Source organism: Oncorhynchus kisutch, linkage group LG2, assembly GCF_002021735.2.
Source record: "Oncorhynchus kisutch isolate 150728-3 linkage group LG2, Okis_V2, whole genome shotgun sequence".
NCBI classification, from domain to species: domain Eukaryota; kingdom Metazoa; phylum Chordata; class Actinopteri; order Salmoniformes; family Salmonidae; genus Oncorhynchus; species Oncorhynchus kisutch.
Genome location: NC_034175.2, coordinates 57,513,520 through 57,537,683, shown reverse-complemented (window position 1 = coordinate 57,537,683; position 24,164 = coordinate 57,513,520). Strand labels below are relative to the sequence as shown.

The following is a 24,164-nucleotide window of genomic DNA, read 5'->3' as shown; positions in this document are numbered from 1 at the left end:
AGTTAATCAAATGGCTACCCAAACTATTTACATTGACCCCCTTATTTTATTCTTATTTAATATATTTTTCTGCATAGACTCTTTTGCACAGGCTCAATGTACACTGACCGGACTCGAACCACACGCATACTACACTGATACTGCAAAACACACACACACGGTCGCGCACACGTGGGCTCCTGAGTGGCTCAGCGGTCTAATGCACTGCATCTCAGTGCTAGGGGTGTCACTACAGACCCTGGTTTGATATCAGGCTGAATCACAACCGGCCGTGATTGAGAGTCCCATAGGGTGGCGCACAATTGGTCCAGCGTCATCCGGATTTGGCGGGGGAAGCCGTCATTGTAAATAAGAATTGGTTCTTAAATGACTTGCCTCGTTAAATAAATAAAATAGATGCCACACATTCACATTCCTTCACTCTTCCCATATGCTGCTGCTACTGTTATCTATGCACAGTCACTTTACCCCTACCTACAGGTACATATAACCTCGACTACGCTGTGCCCCAGCACGTTGACTCGGTACCCCTTGTATAGAGTCTTGTAATTGGCATTCTGTGTTACTGTTTTTCCTTTTCGTTTATTTAGCACATTTGTCTCGTTTAAACTCTGCATTGTTGTAAGTAAGCATTTCACGGTAAGGTCTACGCCTTTTGCGTTCGGCGCATGTGACAAATACATTTTGATTTGATGATAAAATAATTGAACAAACATCAAACCTATATAGAAAAGTAATGATTTTATTAGTTAAACTGACATAAATAAAACATCTTTTTTTTCTTCTTTTTTTACAAGATGAAGATGTAAAAGTTTGCTCCGGACAGTATATTCTGCTTCGGCTAGGCAAGTGCACACACAATTGTCTAAATAAAAAAGACATAAATACAGATTTCAACATTGAGCCCCTGTGTTTGAACAAAAAAAGCGCATCTACTGATAAACTAAGTACAGCCTACTGTAATACAGACATCAAATATACATGCTTTAACAGCAGACAGATCATTTAACCAATGGTACATATCTGCATTTTTATGTCAAATAAATACATTTAGTGCATATTCCCATTTACCTTCACGAAGAGTAAAATGAAAAAAGAAACTATAAATTAAAGGTGGACCAAAGTCAATCTGGATCCGCTAGTTTCATAAAGACAAGAATCTTTGCTCTCGTCCCCTACGGTAAGACAGGCCAGCTATCTTCAGTTTGCGTCATTACATCAGTTGTTTGTGATTATCATTACTCGTTTAAACTACCAAAGACAGGGCAAGGAGAGTTCAATACTATAGTTTGGGGAAAAACAAATCCAAATAAGAAAACAAACATTTGATCCAAACCACAACTATGTTCCCCTCAGTTACTGGGATGAGGGATGACACCAAGTCTCTCCTGGATAAACCAAGTCAATGTAGTGATGGAGCCATTAGCTACCACTTCTGTACTCTATTTTCACTATTTTCTTGGAAAACAAAAATTAACAGTTTTATATCACTGTTCTTACACAGCACATTATGTCATGTTAAATGTTGCCTGAACGGACAGTGGTACTGTGTTCACTACTGAATCACAGCCTATTCACCCTCTAACCTCTACTTCATCTTTTCCCAAGAGAGACAGAGGAGCATGATTGGTGAAAACTCTACTCCGTTAGAAACAAAGTACCCCAGCTGTGCTTCTGTTCAAGACGATGACAATATTTAGTAAACTATGAGTGGCCAGGCTAGGGATGAGGAACGACTGTGTCGTTAGCTGATAAACAAACATTTTCAATAGGATTCATACTACTATGCTTGAAAAAAAAACATTGTACAAACATTTTCAAAAGCGCTCCCTGGAATTACAAATATCAACAATCCTAAGTGGTTGATAACTATCAGCTGTATAAAATGTTACAGGGCTACTAAAAAGCATCCAGTGTCGTTTTGGACCACAAGGAAAATGGTTGTCTTGTCTAAAGTATGTGTGCGCGGCGTATTATGTGGTTTGTTGAGGCCTAGTGAGTGACCAGAGGTATCCATAACACCTCATCTAACTGCCTATCATCATTCTCTATCGGGTAAGAAGGCTATCTGGTGAAGAGCAACATAGCCCATACCTTTTCAATACAAAAACAAATCAATTACAAATTCAGTAATCTCACATGCAGTAAGTGCTCTGTCTCTCTGTGGTTGTTTGGCAGTTACGCCTGCAGAACGTCCAGTAGCACATCCTCCTTCTCTGTATGTGGGTTCAGTCCCCCATCTTGATCGCCCCAAAGTACGTCCCCTCCGGTTCAGGGTCCAGCATCCAGGCGTTGGACACGTTAACAAACAGTCCGTCCCCTTGCTGTAGCATCACCCCCCTGCCCTGCTGGGCACAGTACATGTTATACTGGGAGTTATTCCAGCGCATGGTGCTGCCTGTCTTCATCAGCACCACAGACTTGCTGGGCGAGGACGTGTGTTTCTCCTGGGAGATGTACTGGATGAGCTGGGCGTTGTTTACGTCCACGGTCTGGGGTGAGGCGAGGGCGTGTCCAGGGGCGTCGCTGGGCTCCATCTCAGGTTCCAGGTCGTAGTAGCGGAAACAGGTCTTGGCGTAGACGTAGTACAGGCCTGACTCGTCCACCAGGAGACGGCCGTCATGGTAACGCATCTTCTTCAGGTGGCCCTGCGCCTCGTCCCAATGGATCATAGCTGCTCTCAGCTCCCCCTCTGGGACAATAATACATCAGCAAGTCAATCAGTTGATCAACTAATCAGCAAATAAAACAATCTGTCACATAGTTTTACCATTGTACTGTATATGAATATTGGTTGCAGTAGACTAGTTCTAATCTAGCTATAAACTGTGGCTTACTGTTGGCTACTTCTATGAGCTTACTCTTCACGTAGTCGATGGTCACTTTGATTGGTAGATGAGCTGATGGAAGCCCCTCCCTCCCCTGGTTTTTGCAGCGTTGTCTGCCTTTTCTCGGGTCCCTCAGGGCATCAGCAATGATCGGTTCTGTCTGCACTTCCTGTGGAAATGGAAAGGAAATGGTCCTCAACGGAACGTTACATGTCCAAGCAGGGTGGAACTGTAAAGGCCTGGGAACTCCGGCATCAACAGTTTTAAAGTAGTTACTGAGAGGAGGGATGGATACCACAGGGTAATTTTGTAGTGTAGCTTGTACAGTAGTTTGACAAATTCTTCCCTTCAAATCAGACAGAGTGAGTGACCGTCCAGCTGCAACTCACTATCTAGAAGTGATTTATCATTAGCCCAATCATAATGCTTTCTAAACTGTTGCCACATGTTTCAACCAATGCTTATTTCATTGTCTATTTTAATTTGTGTGTGCTTGCCTGTGTTTCCCACACACTTCTCCCAGTAGTTCTGCCAAATGAACCTCTAAGCTTGGAGCGCTGAGTTGTGAGCAGCACCAGTAATTGTGGTGTGGTTCTGTAACCCTAGGGCAGCTGGTTAATGTCACCTTTCAGATGGATGTTCCTTTCACAGTTCTGGCACTACTTCTAACTTGATTAGATTCAACCCTGGAGTGGTGCGATGACATGTGTATCACCAGTCTGAGCTATAGTACACAGACTGGAGACAAGACGCAGCACATAGACAAACAAAACAGTCTCTATGCAGGTAAACAATCCGACAGTTCCCCAGGCTGCCTGACTGAACGGGTTCCATGTGAAGACCTACCGTCTGCTAGAGACACTTACTTCCAGAACAGAGACAATCCTGTAGATGTTTCAACTTGTTTAGTCATTTCCTACATTTTGATCAGCCCTGGTATGTCATCTCCCCTCCACCCCCAGCCAATGTTGAAATGGAAGATTGTTCTTAAGTTACCTGAAAACCACACACAACACCTCTGAATAGAGATGGCACGGAACATTACATATAAAACAGACACTTGCCCTGAAATTATCATCACTGTGGTTTGCAACACCATTATTGCACCTGCATGACACTAATATTAAATATTTTATATTTACTCAGAAAACAACAGGAGCAGACAGACCTGTAGACATTGAGTCCAAGATTAGTACTGTCGCTCTTCTAAAAACCATTTTGCGTTTAAACATGTTTACAGAAAGGTGGTTTAGAATTAGACAGGGTAAACAAGTCTGGCCAAGGCTCCGGAGAAATAACGGTCTAACTGCCCCTGGCCCAACACGGTGGCATTTGGCCTTGATTTGTGGTGAGACACTCAACCACAATACCTCCTTCCCAGGAATAGAGGATTACGTTAGCTGGATAGACACAGAGCTGGGATGGTGACTGGTCTACTATATAAAACTTACTACTGCAGTGTATTCAGACCCAGGCCTACGGCTGTTTCTGGCCAATAAATGAAACAAAGATTCCCTTCACCTGGTGTCCCAGGTCTGAATCAGTCCCCGATTTAGAGGCGACGGGTCAAAACCAGTACACTGTGTGTGGCCATCCAGGACTATAGTTATCCACTCCTGTGTTGTACTATACTGTTTTACTCTATTGTATCACCTTTCACACAGTTCAGTCCACAGTGCAATAGAAGACTACAGCCCAGCACTGCACAATAGTGTGCAACACTGCACAATAGTGTGCAACACTGTACAATAGACAACAGTCATGAGTCATCCATTCCAACCCATTGAGCTCTGAGTATCCTGTGCTCTCTGACCCTCTGGCCATCAGGCTGACCACAGGTCCCACTGTAGGCCCAGCCTGGCTCGATCCTGGCTCAAATCAAAGGGCACTTAACAAAAGCAAACATGAGACTTGACAGCTCTTAGTAAGGCCTGTTCTTTAAAACCCCCACTAATTTATCAGCAAATTAACACTGGTCCCAGGGAAGACTGTCACCACACACACACAGGAACACATACACAGACTGTATGATAACACAGTAGGAGCCAAATGGACCTGTCAGCCGCACACCTCATAAAGCCTAGAGCAGGGTTCACTCTGGAGGCTGGACCAGGGTTGAGACTACAGCACGGGAACCATCCCTGTCCGAGATGTCACTCTGACGACACAAAGGCCTCCTTAGTCCAAGGCAGGACAGAGCAGAGTGGGTGGTTTGTCTAAGCACTCATTTGGGGAAATAAGAGCAAAGCAAAACATAGTAGAGCTGCTAACTTTGTTTTACTTCCTGGAAAGATTTGGCTGTTCCTGGTGGAAACCTGTGCCAGAGATGGCAGAACATTCCAAGAAGGAATTACAGAAACTCCTGTCTGACCTCAACAATGGTGCATTCCACCGCTATATACCACTGTTACTGATGAGCAAAGGTTCACTCAAGACAAACAGACTACGCAACTGCCTCTGCCAAACCATGATATAATCTGATTGGTGCCCCACTACAGTACAGTAAATTACAGGCCAACCTGACTCTAGACCCCCCCCCCCCAATCCTCATCTTATTAGGGTGATGACTGGCTTGACCTCTCTACAGGCTCCAGACCACACTGGGGTTAGGCTTTGAAGCTGGATTTGGCTTAGGGTGTAAAGCTGCTGGGTATGCACAACAAGCTTTCTGCTCCTCACTTTAAAAACAAAAGCATGGGAACAGCACGACTAAGCACAAATTTGAGAACGGGTTACCTTGTCTTTGTTTCAATATAAGTTTGTTTTTAAAGTTTTAAATACTGAATTGTACACCACCCCATGCTGATAATACTGCTACTTCCTGGTTGCAATTTATAGGAGGAAGAAATGCCTTGCATCAAAACATTGTTGGAATGCCTTTACTCAACCTACAAGGTGTAATGTGTTGTAAGACTCCCCCCCCCCCCTTGGTGACATCCAATGGCTGAACATACACACCAAGGTGGTTACCCAGTAGTTTCCCCTCGCTTCTACTGATATTCTGGTTTGACCAAACAGGACTGCCATAGGCTAACTCACGCACAGGACCAGGCTGTTTCGTGTCAGAGAATCAATGAATGAAGCCAAAAAGGAAACAGAGCTTTGGAATTTATATCCTGTAGTTCAGGGATCATCAACTAGATTCAACAGCAAGACACATTTGTTTTTCTTTTTTTCTTTTCTTGGTTGGATGGTCAGGGGCCCGGAACATAATATACAAATCATTTGTAGACTGCAAATTGACCGCAAGAACCCCAAACTTCATTCATCATTAAAACATAATCATTTCAAACCTGGCTTACATGTGTATACAATCACATTGCGTATATCTCTTTTATTTTGCGTGAGAATACTTTGTAGCAAATTTCCAAAATTAAAATCCCTTGGAGCTGATTTTGCTGGTGCTTTGACAGTTTTATGTCCACCCCAAAAAATAATATACACTACATGACCAGAAGTATGTGGACATCTGCTCGTTGAACACCCCCCCCCCCCCCCCCCCTTCGCTACTATAACAGCCTCCACTCTTCTGGGAAGGCTTTCCACTAGATGTCGGAACATTGCTGAGGGACAAGAGCTTTAGGTCAGGCACTGATGTTGGCCTGGCTCGCAGTCTGCATTCCAATTCATCCCAAAGGTGTACGATGGAGTTGAGGTCAGGGCTCTATGCAGGCCAGTCAAGTTCTTCCACACCGATCTCGACAAACCATTACTGTATGGACCTCACTTTGTGCATGGGGGCATTGTCATGCTGAAACAGGAAAGGGCCTTCCCCAAAGTGTTGCCAAAAAGTTGAAAGCACAGAATCGTATAGAATGTCATTGTATGCTGTAGCATTAAGATTTCCGTTCACTGGAACTAAGGGGCCTAGCACAAACCATGAAAAACAGCCCCAGACCATTATTCCTCATCCACCAAACTTTACAGTTGGCACTATGCATTGGGGCCATAAACCCATATTCATCCGTCGGACTGCCAGATGGTGAAGCATGATTCATCACTCCAGAGAACTGCTCCAGAGTCCAATGGCGGCGAGCTTTACACCACTCCAGCAGACGCTTGGCTTTGCACCTGGTGATTTTAGGCTCGTGGACAGACGATCAGTGGTCCCGTTCTGTGAGCTTGTGTGGCCGTTGTGGCTCCTAGATGTTTCCACTTCACAGTAACAGCACTTACAGTTGACCGGGTCAGCTCAAGAGGGGCAGAAATCTGACAAACAGGCTTGTTGGAAAGGTGGCACCCTATGACGGGGCCACGTTGAAGGTCACTTAGCTCTTCATTAAGGCCATTTTAATGCCAATGTTTGTCTATGGAGATAGCATGGATGTGTACTCTATGTGCACCTGTCAGCAACGGGTGTGGCTGAAATAGCCGAATCCACTAATTTGAAGGGGTGTCCACATACTTTTTCATATATAGTGTATATATAACTTGCCCCCCCAAAAAAAGTTGTGTGTGTGTGTATATATATCCTCTTTCACAGTAATTAGCCTATTTATCTGGGATTACCTTTTTAATTAAATTACCAGATAAATACCATCTGATAAGATTGTAATATAAAGTGTCATCTGACAATCTCCTGAGCTTTAATGACAAACATATGCCTATGAATTTTACCTTACCAGGAAGTACAGAACAACATACAGTAAAAACCCTCTTTGGACCAATGAGAGGGCTGGTTATTATGATCAGACAGGAGTAAACTCACCTCTATTGGCTGCTGTGGGGCAGAGGAGATGTCTACCTGGAAACAGAAACAAACACTGGCGTTAAGAAGATGAATATTACTTAACAATCCCCCTAATCTATCAGAGTAAAACAGACACACATTGTTGACAGGTAGCCCCAAGGGTGTCACAATTAATTGACTGAAACTTGGAAGACCATGTGAATTGACTCTCTGACCAACCATTAATGACATTAATTGATCAAATAGTTAAAGAGGACATATTGTAAGAACTGAACCTTATAACCACAACTTCCATTCCTGCCATTTATTGAGCTTTCTAGCATGGACATATAGTCTGGTGAGGCACTGTATCCCTGGGTTCCAGGTGCCATTTCTCTGTACTGGTCATCACCAGACCTCTTCAACCATTACCTATAATACTGATTCCCATCCCTATAACCCTATCTAGAACCAGATGTCCTGTACATCCTGGTCTCTCAGACCCTCAGAGTCTGAGTGTTTAGAAACAGCCTACAGCAGCACATTCCTCCTGAGGCACGGTGCTGTGCTGCCTCCTGCTCCCTCATCAGATACAGTAACTCCTACAGGTGTTCAGACAGGGAGACTGGTGTAGTACCAATATCTCGGCTCTCCTACGTCATGAGTCACCTTAAAGTGCTATCCTGTCATCAGGAGGACCGTTTATTCAGAGAACGGCTCAGTGTCTCTCTTTTTTCTTTCTCTTCGCTGAGTGGAAAGCTAATTCAGCCCAATCAGACGCTTTCTCACTGCAGGACCAGGACAGTCTGAATGGGAGACTTTAAATAGGAAGATTGATGGCTCACAGCAGAGATTCTCTCTGCATCCATTTCCTAACACAACCTGGTCCTCGTGCCAAATACAGCTCTAAGATACTCACTCTCTTCTTACTCTGACTTGTCTCCAGGAGTTAACAAGCTACCAGCACACACCACAACACTTTTGTTTATGGCAAAAGATGGGTCAAACAAACATTGACATTATTCTGCAGCACGATCGCTCTCTCTTTCTCTCTCCAAACACACACCAGATGCTGGATGGACTTAGTTAGGTCTGTGTGTGAAGACTGATGGAGTATCGTGATGGAACTGAAATGTTTTCTTGTTTGGCTTGTTGAAACATGAAACTATTGAACTCCACAAACCACCATACAGAAATAATAACAACCCAGAAAGAATGTTAATGCTGTCTTATACTAAGCTGATTGTGCAGGGTGATATGGGTAGCTGACAGGTTAGCCACCTGACTGGCACTGAAGCACATCAATATCACTGAAAAGTTATTCTGTCTGTTTGCTGAGGGCTAATAGCTTGCCTGGCGAAGACCTGGAGATAAGAGAACTGATACATGTTTATTTTATATATTGTTGCTTTGGCAATACGAATTTACCATTTTATTTTGCCAATAAAGCATTTTTGAATTTTGTTTTGAATTTCAGAACAGCTAAAAATCTTTAGGAGAGATTATTGGTGGGTTTCTGAAACCTCCTGGCTATGAACTGTTGCAGCCCACCTCCCCAAACTACATAATAAACTTTAAGAAACATCTGTTTATTCTCAGTATTCAACGGATACCTCTGAAAATCTCTAAATAACAGAGTAAACACCCCCAAAACTGCCTGCAATAAGTAAAAACAGCTGTAATTTACAAACAAGATTGCTTGAATGACAGCTTTACAGTATGTTTATCCCCATCTGCCTGACATTCGCTGTTGAGATGTAGTGTTGTGAAAACGGGAGATTGCTTTGATAAGGTCTATAACAAATGGAAAATACTGTGTTGCCGAAATAACTTTTAACTCCCTATAATCTGGGCGGGAAATCTCATCAATAGAGAGATGATAGATAGGCTATGTAAAACACAGAGCGCTGACAGCTTGTTTTACTGTTGGAGACAAGTTCACAGAACTAGGGTCACTTGCAGCCCAGCGCACAGATTGTTCTAAGAAATTGCTCACGCTCATCAACCGCAAGTTTCTCAATAAGTGGCGAGCCGGAACTGTATGCGCAAACCTGCTAGGTTCAAACCTGTGCTCTTCAAACTGCAAAATGTCTTTGTAGCCTATTCCAGGAAAGCAATGCGGAACTGAGAACTATTTAATAAACGACAAGGATGCATATTCATATTGTTTAGGCTATTGTTAGGTTGCTTGTTTAAAATCGAACTGCAAGCAGGCAACCCGCAGCTCCACGTTAAAATGACGGGCACTAGTGTCGCAACTCGCATGTGTGTCGCATAGGCCTAGTTCTATTATCAACCGTTGTGCACCTTAAAGTGTCTTACCTCTTGGAGATAACCTGTCAAGTGTAACAAGATCGCCACACTCGATGCAATCTGCAGAAATCCCATAATAGCAAGAGTTCCGAATATAAGCGGTCTATAGGTGGGTTCCGAGCCATGGGACGGGTGGTAGCGGGGCTGAGCGCTCTCCGAGTCGGAGTGGTTCCTCAGGTAGCCTCGGTAATCATTAGCTGCCATGGTGAGACCTGGTGCTCTGGATGAATAGCCTACTTTCAGTGGAAGGAAGGAAATGCTGACCGAGTAGAGCTATAAACAGTGGGTGGGCAGAAGACTAGCGGCTCCCTTTGTAGAGAGACAGCCAATCAGACGAAAGTGATCTCTAGTATCGCATGTGTGTGCTGCCTGTCAAGACCCGCGCACACACATATAACCATAGGACAGGACAGGTTAAACTAGACCGGGCTCTTTATAACACACGGCTGTGGCTGTTTCCCAAGACCACTCCTGCCGTGCTGATGGAATGATTGGTATGGGGACATTTGCTGGATAAAAAGAGATGGCAGTTACAAGCGCTTTTTGTGTGTCGGAACTAGAAGCACAAGCATTTCGCTACACTGCATTAACATCTGCTAACCATGTGTATGTGACAAATAACATTTGATTTGATTTATGATCATAGGAGTCTGGCAGTTACTTTTACTCTAAAGGTTTTCTTTGCAGAGTAAATGTTCCCTAGTTGATGAATTGTCTTATTAGAGAAGTCATTCCCAACCCAAATATCCCTGAGGGATTCACAGTCTGACACCGGATATGACACCGGATGTGTGTGTACCTCTGTGCATGCAACACCTCAACCACATACTGTCTTCCACGCATCGAATGTGAACACTTACCCAATAATAACCACAAATTGGAGCTGTCACTGTGTCATAGCCAATCATAGCCTGTACACAACGATAGACATTATTACCACTCTGATCAGACAGATCAACAAACTATCACAGCTTATTTTGAAATAGACAAGTTACTGATTCGAAATTCGTGACAGACATATGTGTGTATTACACGATATTCATCGCAACACATTTAGCTTTTCACAACAAAAAAATTCTTCATAACCCATTGTACATGACACATTCCAATTTATTGTGGCTAATGTTAGCTATGCTAATTAGGTGGCTAACGTCAGCTAGGCTAGGGGTGAAGTTTAGTGGTTAAGGTTAGGTTTAGGGGTTAGGTAACATGCTAGCTAAGTAGTTAATGGGTTTGATTTATTAGGATCCCCATTAGCATTAATGGCAACAGCTAGTCTTACTGGTGTTCGACACATAACAAAAAAGACATTACGGCCAAGACTGCTGGTTGAGAGAACGCCAAGAATGTGTAAAGCTGTCAAGGCAAAGGGTGTTTACTTTGAAGAATCTAAAATATATTTAGATTTAGCACTTTTTTGGTTACAACATGATTCCATGTGTTGTTTCATAATTTTGATGTCTCCACTATTATTCTACAATATAGAAAATAGTAAAAATAAAGAAACTCTGGAATGATTAGGTGTGTCAACTTTTGACTGGTAAAGTACATTTAAAAACAACATGTAGTGTGTGTGTATCTATCAGTTATGCATAGGCTACATGTCAGTACATACACACAACAATTCGGGTTAAGGTTAGGAGTTAGGTTATTAAAGGATTAGGGTTAGGGCTAGCTAACATGCTGGTAGATGCAAAGTAGCTACAAAGTAGTAAGCAGTTGTTAATTAGCTCAAATGCTCATTCGAATGCGCAACCTTTGGGTTAATTTTAGTGATTTGAATTCAATGAGTATGAATGTGTATAGCAGAATGCATGCTATGGGGCTATTGAAGTTAGTACCAAACCCCAAAAACTTTACAATCTAGTCCAATACAATTCAATAAAATGTTCTGTCCCCTTACAGCAATTGGTTCCTGCCTCAGCTTCTTCACTGTGAGTATTACAGGGTCTAAACTGTGTATAATACCAACATCCCAGTGATCCTCCTCTGGCCATTAGAATTATACTGGAATAACCTCCCTGCTCTACTGGAATAACCTCCCTGCTCTACTGGAATAACCTCCCTGCTCTACTCTGTTTTCTGATGACAGCAAATGAAACAACAACATAGTATTTGAAAACCCAGCAGAAAGAAAAACTCTGTTTTGAAACACAGGTTATTTTAGGCAGACACTGTGACAATAGAAAGGGGGGTGGGGAGGGGGTAGGTTGGTGAATTTGCAAAATCCAAGTGAATCTCTGGGTGCCAGTGGAGTTCATGGGAGAAATGTGGCTATTTTACGTCTTTAGCCCTAAACCAGCAAACCTCCTGGCGCTAGAAACAAGTAATACTCCGTCATTATGGCCTTTTTGATTTTCACAAAACCACACACACATGATTTCAGTTGTGTAGTAGAACTATATTTAATTTGTTTGCAATGGATCCCTGTTCTTTATAGGCTACATGCTTTACAAACCTACCTCCATCTACTGTCAGATGCCAAGGTCACTACCATTGTAGGTCAGCAAAATACATCCTACTTCAATAACCTAACTCTGTTCCACATCAAGTAACTGAAGTAATCAGTAAAATCAGATTTAAAAAACAGATAAAACACCTTATGCAACAGCGGGGACTGTGAAGCAACACAGACACATGCATACACACACACACGACAACATACGCACTATACATACATATGGATTTAGTACTGTAGATAGGTGGTAGGGGGGAGTATTTGCCTGAGGGAACACAGTGTGTTGTGAAATCTGTGAATGTATTGTAATATTTTTAAAATTGTATAAACTACCATAATGTTGCTGGACCCCAGGAAGAGTAGATGCTGCTTTGGAAGCAGCTAATGGGGATCCATAATAAATACAAACCCCCTTCCCTTCCTCCATGAACTTTTGAACTTGGCTGCCTGTGCCCTGGCCCTGTGCTTCTGGCTCTGTCTGTGGCTCTACCCCTGCCTCTAACTGTGATCCTGTTAGCTCCTCTCCCGGTCAGGGGTGCTTAATACACCGTGAGAACCTGTGTTTAGCTGTGGCTTTCCTGCTCTACCCTCAGCTATTTCCCCCCAGCCCAGGAACCTGGACTAGCGGCTTGCGGTACAGCAAAGGTTTGGGTGGTGTTGTGTTTGTGTGTGTGGTATTCCTCTGTGTTTTGCCATGTGAGCTGTTCTGGTCTCTGCCAGAGAGGAGTGGGGCGGACCGAGCCCTGAAGATGGAGAGAGAGAATTCTGTGTTAAATAGACCCCTAGTGTTATATTAGGGAGATTGGCAGGAGTGGACATGCATACAGACCTCAATAACCATTCTTATGAGTTTAACAACTCACCTGCAACCAGTAAGCCTCGTCCTAACCTTAATCCCAAAGAATATATATAAAGATGTTCTACTTGCTCATAAATTCTGACAATATCACCACTGACCTTTCTACCGTGGCCATATAGTGACCATCTGATTACTAGCCCTCCCCATAGAGCACAGTCTGAAGCAAGAGGTGTGGGGTTAAAGGTCAGAACCTCGTCCCTAGTATGTCAGACTGTTAAGTCACAGTGAGAAGAGAAGGTTCCGGTAGTCTAGACTTCTCATGGCTATTTCAGTTTCAAAACAACCAGCGTGATTTCACTGGATTCAGGTTATTTTGAAGCCCACAAGTGGGCAGAGATTTTAAATTAGAATGGCCAAATACTGTATAATAAGAAAGTTTTGGTCTGTGATATTTGTAACCCCGTCCCCAGGCTCAATTGCTACCACACATAGAGAGCCAGCTGGGTGGACTTGATAATATTGGTGACATGTGTTTTTGTGTGCAACATTTCCCTCAATTGCTAATTTTAGTTTTAATTTTAGTGTCCTTGATTTGATTGAGCAGTCTAGAAAATGTGTCATTTGAGGGTTTTTGCTAACAGGGTTATTTGCAGGTAAACAGTTGTGTAATAGATGTGTCCTCAGTTAATTTATTCATAGTCTGAATTAGAGAATGAATTACAATTGCCTTGTTGTATTGTCGGTCTCTCCCCTCCCTCCCACATCCTCTGTGGTAACAACTTCATCCCCAATCTGCCATCACACACACACTTGTGCAATAACACAACCTTTCAAAGAGCATAAAGAGGTAGACAGACTCCACAAAATGTCTGTCTTCTGTCTCCTGGATTATTACATAGTAACCTGCTTAGCAACTAGGATATATACAGTGAAGTTCAACCTCCACTCCAACACACACACTCTCCGTCCACATCTCACATCACATTGGTCAGTGGTTTTATCAAAACTATACATTTTAAAAAGAACATTTGAGAAATTGTAGTATAAGTAGGGATATTCCTGCTTATTAGACCGATTTGTAAACTGAACAAAAATAAACACAACATGCAACAATTTCAAAGATTTTACTGAGTTACAGTTCAAATAAGGAAATATGAAAATTGAAAAAAATTAATTAGGCCCTAATCTATGGATTTCACAAATGGGAATACAGATATGTATCTGTTTGCCAAAGAGACCTTTTAAAAAAGTAGGGGCGTGGATCAGAGAACCAGTCAGTATTTGGTGTGACCACCACTTGCCAAATGCAACGCAACACATCTTCTTTGTATAGAGCTAGTTGATCAGGCTGTTTATCGTGGGCTGTGGAATGTTGTCCCACTCCTCTTCAATGGCTGTGCGAAGTTGCTGGATTTTGGCTGGAACTGGAATACGCTGTCGTACATGTTGATCCAGAGCATCCCAAACATGCTCAATGGGTGACATATCTAGTGAGTATGCAGACCATGGAAGAACTGGGACATGTTCTGCTTCCAGGAATTGTGTACAGATCCTTACGACAATGGACCCCAGGATCTCGTTTACGATATCTCTGTGCATTCAAATTGCCACCGATTTAAAATGCAATTGTGTTCGTTGTCCATAGCTTATGCCTGCCCATACTATAACCCCACCGCCACAATTGATTGAAATGTATTTTATTTAACCTTAACACTGTATCATATCTCCAGGGCTGTGGTGTTTTGAAGTGACCACAGAGGAAGAAGAGGTTCAGAGGTTTTGGGAGGGAGATTGATGTCATGTACCGGGCACTCTGTTCACAATGTTGACATCAGCAAACCACTCACCCACACGACGCCATACACGCTACGCTGTCTGTCATCTGCCCGGTACAGTTGAAACCCGGATTTAACCGTGAAGAGCACACTTTCCCAGCGTGCCAGTGGCCATTGAAGTTGAGCATTTGGCTACTGAAGTCAGTTACGACACCGAACTGCAGTCAGGTCAAGACCATGGTGAGGACGATGAGCATGTAGATGAGCTTCCCTGAGACGGTTTGTGACTGTTTGTGCAGTAAATTCTTCGGTTGTGCAAACCCACAGTTATCAGCAGCTGTCTGGGTGGCTGGTGTCAGACGATCCCACAAGTGAAGAAGTCGGATGTGGAGGCCCTGGGCTGGCGTGGTTACACATGGTCTGCGGTTGTGAGACCCCTTGGACGTACTGCCAAATTCTTCAAACGACGTTGAAGGTGGCTTATGGTAGAGAAATGAATATTAAATGCTCTGGCAACAGCTCTGCCGGACATTCCTGCAGTCAGCATGCCAATTGAATGCTCCCACAACTTGAGACATCTGTGGCATTGTGTAGTGTAACAAAACTGCAAGTTTTAGTGTCCTGTTATTGTCCCCAGCACAAGGTGTAATGATCATGCTGTTTAATCAGCTTCTTGATATGCCACATCTGTAAGGTGGATGGATTATTTAGCAAAATGATAAATGCTAACTAACAGGGATGTAGACAAATTTGTGCCAACAATTTGAGAGAAATAAGCTTTTTGTGCACATGGAACATTTCTGGGATCTTTTATTTCAGCTCATGAAACATAGGACCAACAATTTAAATGTTGTGTTTTACATTTTTGTTCAGTATAGATTTAGATTGTGGGCGGGTTTATGAGTGGGTGAGTTGGGGTGGTGAATGCAGAACATTATTAGAGCAGACAGTGGGTTGTGGATTGAAACACAGTCCCCTGTGGTAGAGATACAAACATGGCATCAGAATCACATTGTTTATGTTTACTAATGTTTCACTATTAATGCTGCTGGTAGGGTTTCCTACCTTGGGACAAAACGTTTCAAGAGAGCAGTATCACACCATGACTCCCGTCAGGGTGTGTATGTGTGTGGAGAAAGTTAATATATGTGTGTGTGTGTGTGTGTGTAGGGGAGGCAGCAGTCTACTGCCCTCTGAATGACCTCTGGTTGAGAAATCTGAATGTCTACAACACACACACACACACACATTTGCCTGCAAAAAAAACAACACGAACACACACCAAGAGAAATGCATCTCAGCTGAAGAATGCTGTGGGTCTGAGGGCTGCCCAGCCTCTAATTATTCTACTGATGTAGTTGTGTGTGTATGGTAAACATTATCTCTTCTGTGATTCGCCTGTCAACATCACATAAACACAGCCGGTCTCTGCTTCACCAGGACCACTGCATTACATCACTTCTTTCATCTGCCTCTTCATCTCTCCATTTTACGACTCCCTCATCCCTCTCTCCCCTGCCTGTGTGGATTGGTCACACTGTGCTTCGACTGCAACACTAACAATAGTGAACCCATAAGCTACAGTAACTACAGCAAACATTGATCTAAACTACTGCCTGTGTCACTATGTTTGGCCAATTGTCATAACCTGCCATAGTATATTACGACTGCTTATGGCAAGTGACAGAACCTGCTGCTCTGTGTGAACTGTGAGAGAGAAACAAAGAGAGAGAAAACGGAGAGAGACAGAAAGATATGTGAGCGGCTGTTACTGACTGGAGGGATGTGAGGAGGCATGTTCTGTGTGTTTTGGATTTTTGTAGTTGACCTCAGTGGCGTTCATCTTCAAACCACACGTCTCTGGTGAAACATGAATTCAGACATGTCTGCTGGCAGGCCAGTTCCAGCTCCACTACAGTAGAATCTGGGAGGTACAACACTGGGGCAGGATCAACAATGACATCAATCTCCCTCACCTAACCTCTCCTTCCTCTCTGTGGTCACTTCAAACACCACAACCCTGGAGATGTGATATGGCTGTGTGTGTGTGTGTGTGTGTGCAGGGAATGTGATAGTGGCCTGATGTCATGGAAAAATGTGAGTTGTTGAGGGGTATCCTTTTTTAAAACTAAAACATACATTTACCAAGCACGCATGGATGCACACACGCAAACACACACACGCTGAGTCAGGCTTGGCATCATTGGCGCATATTGTGTAGGTTGATCAGAGGAAAGGAACAGGCAGTTCGTTTTTCAGCAGATCTAAGTGAAACTGAATTATTATCCCTCCCCATCTGCTGTTTTCAGTCACCCTAGTCAAAACATGGGCTTCAGTCACTGGTCAAGGGCTTCAGTCACTGGTCAAGGGAAAACACTAACAGGCCCACTTGACAGAGATATTTCCCCTTCTGCCAAGGTCTTCTTTCTCATCCGTTCATATGGTGATAAACACTTTCTTGTCATTCCCTCTTAACATGGTCAGCTGCTCCTCTAACCAGACCTCTTATGTCAGTGATCTTCGGAGCTCTAGAAAGATGCCCGAGTTCCCAACTTGGAATTCCGAGTTGGATGACCATTCAAAGCCATTATTCCCAGTCGGAGCTCATTGTTCCCGACTTCCTAGTTGTCTTGAAAGCACTGAAGTCGGGGATTTGTGTCTTACCGGTTGTTTTGAACGCGACAACTCACACTCACCGTTGCACTCTCTGAACTCTGAAGACTTCCTGGTTACCACGACTACTATCCACTCTGTAGGCAACTCTAAAACAATGTTCTGTGGTCACTCCTGAAATCAGATAAAACATTTGAATTTGTAAGTGTTCTCACTGATAAACAATTACTAACACTGAGGGCATTGTTCACTTCATGTGTTGAAAGATGAGTGGTGACTTGGGGGTCGCTCATTAGGATGTTTCATCTCAGCTCCAACAGTCATTAAGTCAACATGATTAAAGGAGACTCATGTAAATATGTACGACATCATTTATCACACCATCAATAATCATTTTCATATAAACTTTTAGATGACCCTGTAAGAAGAAGAGAAGTTCTTAAAATGTGGCCCCCCCACAAACTCCCCAGCCTTTCTGAGTTCCCTAATTAACGAAACACCCACACTGAATTATCAAGACAAAAACTCCACCCACACAAGAAAAACAGAAGGCCTTTTCTTGACCAGAGCGAGGGTGAACAGAGGCCTGGTGTAGAATAGATTATGCTTCCATGGAAAGGAATATACAGTGCCGTGGGAAAGTATTCAGACTTTGTTACGTTACAGCCTCATTCTAAAATGGATTTAAAAAAATCTACACACAATACCCCATAATGACAAAGCGAAAACAGGTTTTAATAAATGTTTGCTAGTTAATAAAAAAAAAAACATACCTTATTTACATAAGTATTCAGACCCTTTGCTATGAGAATCGAAATTGAGCTCAGGTGCATCCTATTGATCATCTTTGAGATGTTTCTACAACTTGATTGCAGTCCACCAGTGGTAAATTCAGTTGATTGGACATGATTTGGAAAGGCACACATCTGTCTATATTAAGGTCCCACAGTTGACAGTGCATGTCAGAGAAAGAAGCAAGCCATGAGGTTGAAGGAATTGCCCGTAGAGCTCCGAAACAGGATTGTGTCGAGGCACAGATCTGGGGAAGGTTACCAAAATAATTCTGCAACACTGAAGGTCTTCAAGAACACAGTGGCCTCCATCATTCTTAAATGGAACAAGTTTGGAACCACCAAGACTCTTCCTGGAGCTGGCCACCTGGCCAAACTGAGCAATCGGGGAGAAGGGCCTTAGTCAGGGAGGTGACCAAGAACCCGATGGTCACTATGACAGAGCTCCAGAGTTCATCTGTGGAGATGGGAGAACTGTCCAGAAGGACAACCATTTCTTCAGCACTCCACCAATCAGGCCTTTATGGTCGGGTACCAGCCGGAAGCCACTCCTCAGTAAAAGGCACATGACAGGCCACTTGGAGTTTGCCAAAAGGACTCTGACCAAGAGAAACAAGATTCTCTGGTCTGATGAAACCAAGATTGAACTCTTTGGCCTGAATATCAAAACGTAACGTCTGGAGGAAACCTGGCACCATCCCTACGGTGAAGCACGGTGTTGGCAGAATCATGCTTTGGGGATGTTTTTCAGAGGCAGGGACTGGGAGACTAGTCAGGATCGAGGGAAAGATGAATGGAGGAAAGTACGGAGATCCTTGATGAAAACAATCAATCAATCAAATGTATTTATAAATCCCTTTTTATATTAACAGATGTCAAAGTGCTATACAGAAACTCAGCCTAAAACCCAAAACAGCAAGCAATGCAGATATAGAAGCAGGGTGGCTAGGAAGAAACCTAGAGAGGAACCAGGCTCTGAGGGGGGGCTAGCCCTCTTCTGGCCGTGCCGGGTGGAGATAACAGTACATGGCAATTAAGGCCAGATTGTTCTCCAAAAAGTTCAAATGTTCATAGATGACCAGCAGGGTCAAATAATAATCACAGTCGTTGTAGAGGGTGCAACTGGTCAGCACCTCAGGAGTAAATGTCACTTGGCTTTTCATAGCCGAGCATTCAGAGGTCAAAACAGCAGGTGCAGTAGAGAGAGAAAGTTGAAAACAGCAGGTCTGGGACAGGTAGCACGTCTGGTGAACAGGTCAGGGTTCCATAGCTGCAGGCAGAACAGTTGAAACAGTACGACCAGGTGGACAGGGGACAGCAAGGAGTCATCAGGACCGGTAGTCCTGAGGCATGGTCCTAGGGCTCAGGTCCTCCGGGAGGGGAGGGAGAGAATTTGAGGGAGGATACTTAAATTCACACAGGACACCGGATAAGACAGGAGAATTACACCAGATATAACAAACTGACCCTAGCCCCCCGGCACATAGTCTATTACAGCATACAACTTGCTCCAGAGCACTCAGGACCTCAGACTGGGGCGAAGGTTCACCTTCCAACAGGACAATAAACCTAAGCACACAGCCAAGACAAAGCAGGAGTGACTTCGGGACAAGACTCTGAATGTCCTTAAGTGGCCCAACCAGAGCCCGGACTTGAACCCAACCGAACATCTCTGGAGAGACCTGAAAAAAGCTGTGCCTACGACGCTCCCCACCCAACCTGACAGAGCTTGACAGGATCTGCAGAGAAGAATGTGAGAAAGTCCCCAAATACAGTTGTGCCAAGCTTGAAGCATCTTACCCAAGAAGACTCAAGGCTGCAATCGCTGCCAAAGCTGTAATTTGAAAAGGATCTGAATATTTATGTTTCAGTGTATTTATATATAAAACAAGTTTTTGCTTTGTTATCAGGGGTATTGTGTGTAGATTAGATTTATTTTTAATCCATTTTAGAATAAGGCTGTAATGTAACAACATGTGGAAAAAGTCAAAGGGTCTGAATACTTTCCGAATGCACTGTATCTGTCTATTTGTGGAAAAATCATCCTGATTAACTCTTTAGTCATATCCCATTTGACCTATTTGCTTATAGTCTTGTCTACACCTAGTGATCTGTTTTTTACATAAACATTTTAAAATATTTTTTTTCTTGGAACGGCAATCCAGACAAAATTAAATGGGCCTATTTATATAATGAATATGAATTCAGAGGGCAGAAATGATGAAATATTAAAGCATTAGACCTATCACTAGAAGCTTCAGTCATACAAAAGTTGTACTTAAATCTGAAGTGGTTCTCTAGCAGATTAGTAAGAACATCTCACCACATGTTCAAGAATGGCCTTTTCCCCTTTATTCAGATTACAACCTCTCACTCGGTTATTTGAATATGAAATAATCTCCAAAATATCGCTATTTTAAAAAATAGCTATATAAAGTTGGTTGCAATTTCAGTTTAATCCACCGGTTGCAATTTCAGTTTAATCCACCAGAAAAGACAGGACAAATAATACAACAAATAATGTGTTTAAACTCAAATGTACTAACTGATAAAAAATGTTTTTCAAATAAATAAAATAATATAATCTTTGTAAATGATATCATAAATAGGATTGGAGGAGTTGTCACAGGTTGCTAACAAAAATATGGAAATTACTGCTCTACCCAAAATTACAACCAACTAATTGCAGCATTACCGCAAAAATGGAGGCAAGCAGAAGGGAAAATGTAAAGAACTTGTCTGTTGGCCCTGCATTAATGAACAAACTTGGTTAAAGAAAATTATGACAAATAAAAAAGTACACCAGTTAAATTTAAGGAACAAAAAAATTGACAGCTACATTTTGCAAAATAGTTGGGAAGAGATTTTCGATGTAGCGATTCCAGGGTTTATGAACTGATAAAAACGACTCCTGATACAAAACTTGTTATATTGGGGATACAACCATCCCAGCTCTGCAAATTTAGCTGTGAAAGACACAATCATTAGATAACTTGTGTTGGTACTGTCCATATGTAGTTTGTTTTTGGTTCTAGGTCCAGGAATGGCTTAAGAATTGCAACACTTACATGGAGTTAATGCTGCAGATAGCAATACTGCGTGATTTGAAAAGTCAAATTCAATCAATCAATAACAAACATTTTTGCTAAAAGTGTTATTTAATTTACAATCTGTAGAAACTATGAGAATAGAAAGGTTCACAACTTTTGTAAAACATCACAGCTCAGTTAAAATATGACAAATAGAAATCCAATATGGATGGTGTTAAGAGAGAGATGGGAGGGGTTGAGTGGAGCTGAAGGGTGGGAATAATTAAAACATTTTTTAACCTTTATTTAACTTAGGCAAGTCAGTTAAGAACAAATTCTTATTTACAATGACGGCCTAGGAACAGTGGGTTAATTGCCTTGTTCAGGGGCAGAACAGATTTTCACCTTATCAGCTTGGGGATTCGATCTAGCAACCTTTCGGATACTGGCCCAACGCTCTAACCACTAGGCTAATAAGATAACTCATGTAAAATATATTGTGTCCATAAAATGTATATAGGTTCAGAACTTTTGTGAAACAGCAGTTAAAAATATGGCAAATAGAACTGGATGGTCTTCAGAAATACAGTGGGGCAAAAAAGTATTTAGTCACCAATTGTGCAAGTTCTCCCACTTAAAAAGATGAGGCCTGTAATTTTCATCATAGGTACACTTCAACTATGACAGACAAAATGAGAAGAAAAAAAATCCAGAAAATTACATTGTAGGATTTTTTATGATTTTATTTGCAAATTATGGTGGAAAATAAGTATTTGGTCACCTACAAACAAGCAAGATTTCTGGCTCTCACAGACCTGTAACTTCTTCTTTAAGAGGCTCCTCTGTCCTCCACTCGTTACCTGTATTAATGGCACCTGTTTGAACTTGTTATCAGTATAAAAGACACCTGTCCACAACCTCAAACAGTCACACTCCAAACTCCACTATGGCCAAGACCAAAGAGCTGTCAAAGGACACCAGAAACACAATTGTAGACCTGCACCAGGCTGGGAAGACTGAATCTGCAATAGGTAAGCAGCTTGGTTTGAAGAAATCACCTGTGGGTGCAATTATTAGGAAATGGAACACATACAAGACCACTGATAATCTCCCTCGATCTGGGGTTCCAAGCAAGATCTCACCCCGTGGGGTCAAAGTGATCACAAGAACGGTGAGAAAAAAAATCACAGAACCACACGGGGGGACCTAGTGAATGACCTGCAGAGAGCTGGGACCAAAGTAACAAAGCCTACCATCAGCAAGGGCATTGAAGATGAAACGTGGCTCGGTCTTTCAGCATGACAATGATCCCAAACACACCGCCCGGGCAACGAAGGAGTGGCTTCGTAAGAAGCATTTCAAGGTCCTGGAGTGGCCTAGCCAGTCTCCAGATCTCAACCCCATAGAAAATCTTTGGAGGGAGTTGAAAGTCCATGTTGCCCAGCAACAGCTCCAAAACATCACTGCTCTAGAGGAGATCTGCATGGAGGAATGGGCCAAAATACCAGCAGTGTGTGTGAACCTTGTGTAGACTTACAGAAAACATTTGACCTCTGTCACTGCCAACAAAGGGTATATAAACAAAGTATTGAGATAAACTTTTGTTATTGACCAAATACTTATTTTCCACCATAATTTGCAAATAAATTCATTTAAAAAATCTACAATGTGATTTTCTGGATTTTTTCCCCTCATTTTGTCTGTCATAGTTGAAGTGTACCTATGATGAAAATTACAGGCCTCTCTCATCTTTTTAAGTGGGAGAACTTGCACAATTGGTGGCTGACTAAATACTTTTTTGCCCCACTGTAGATGGGAGGTGTTGAGGGATAGGAGTAAAAACAAAACTATTGTAAAATACATTGTGTCCGTAAAATGTATATAGTATGTATAAGTTGAAAGTAAAAGCCTAAGTGTTATTGTTCATCAGTTTACTCCAATTCGGGGAGGGGTAGTAGGGTTACTGGAAAAGAATAAAAGAAAATAGATTTAAAAATAGATGGATAGATGATGTAGCTGGAGTTCCCCTCACAGACACAAAGACTTGAGCCTGTATGTAATGGATTCCATAGGCCTGACTTAAACCCCCCTCCTCCTCTCCAGTGGTCTCTCCCCACAACCTTGCCGTTTGTTGGTGTAGGGAGGGAAGTGATGTCACTGGCCTGTTGAATCACAGCCGACCCAGGGGTGAATTCCAGACCTGGGCCCAGCCTGTCTGACGTCAGAGGCAGACCACACCAGTCACAGCCTGAGAGTCAGATGTAAATAATGTAAATAACAGAATACGCACCCGAGAGGGTGAGGTGCTGACTAACAGAACTTTGTGGTTCCAATAAATCAGTTGGTTGCACATGCGCCGCTCAGGCCCCGAGGAGGAGACCGATGTCCATGATCAAATAAGAGCGCACACCCTATAATATGAGGTGCTGACAGACTATAATAAAGATATGGAAGTCCTCATTGCAGCACAAGTTTCATTCACTTGGTCCCACTTGAAAATCCAGGCTTCTCTGACTGGCAGAGATGTGCCTCTCTGTCACATTCCAAAGCTTGTGTATCACAGCGATAAGCCTGCAATTATCTTTCTCCCCCTCCTGTCAGAAAGACAGACAGACACTAGCTACCATTCATCTCAGGCCTCTGGGGCAGAACAGCACACTGACAGGCCCTCAGCATTGTGCTGTAACACTAATGCCTAATTACAGACATATGGATGGGAGGGAAACCATGTGTAATTACATACAGTACCAACAATGTCTGTCTGTGTGGCAGCATGGATGAATAAACACGTACGAAAAACACTTGTCAGGAACAGAAGAGTTTGGATTGGTTAAGTAATCTCACTGTTTCTTCTTAGAATTACAAATGATCCGTTTTTGTGGTACAACC

The 24,164-nt window shown here is 42.7% G+C and overlaps 1 protein-coding gene across 2 annotated transcripts; it reads right to left on the bottom strand.

The window, feature by feature from the left end:
- Positions 1-724: 724 nt before the first annotated feature.
- On the bottom strand, positions 725-10,220 carry tnfsf11 (TNF superfamily member 11). 2 transcript variants are annotated; one of them, XM_020458660.2, is made up of 4 exons: positions 9,820-10,220; positions 7,537-7,572; positions 2,838-2,997; positions 725-2,692 (listed from the first exon to the last, which is right to left on the bottom strand). In XM_020458660.2, exons 1-4 carry the CDS (start codon positions 10,012-10,014, stop codon positions 2,229-2,231), a joined length of 855 nt encoding a protein of 284 aa, XP_020314249.1. In that variant the 5' UTR covers positions 10,015-10,220; the 3' UTR covers positions 725-2,228. The 2 variants fall into 2 exon arrangements, with proteins under 2 accessions (XP_020314249.1, XP_020314257.1); XM_020458668.2 differs by having other exon boundaries at positions 2,862-2,997; positions 9,820-10,216.
- Positions 10,221-24,164: the final 13,944 nt, after the last annotated feature.

Excerpts from the sequence above, each read along its gene's own strand:
- tnfsf11 (XM_020458660.2), bottom strand. The coding sequence starts at position 10,014 with ATGGCAGCTAATGATTACCGAGGCTACCTGAGGAACCACTCCGACTCG. Across the intron at positions 2,998-7,536 it reads CCCCACAGCAGCCAATAGAG|GAAGTGCAGACAGAACCGAT; the intron begins GTGAGTTTACTC and ends CCATTTCCACAG. Across the intron at positions 2,693-2,837 it reads GCTCATAGAAGTAGCCAACA|AGGGGGAGCTGAGAGCAGCT; the intron begins GTAAGCCACAGT and ends TTATTGTCCCAG.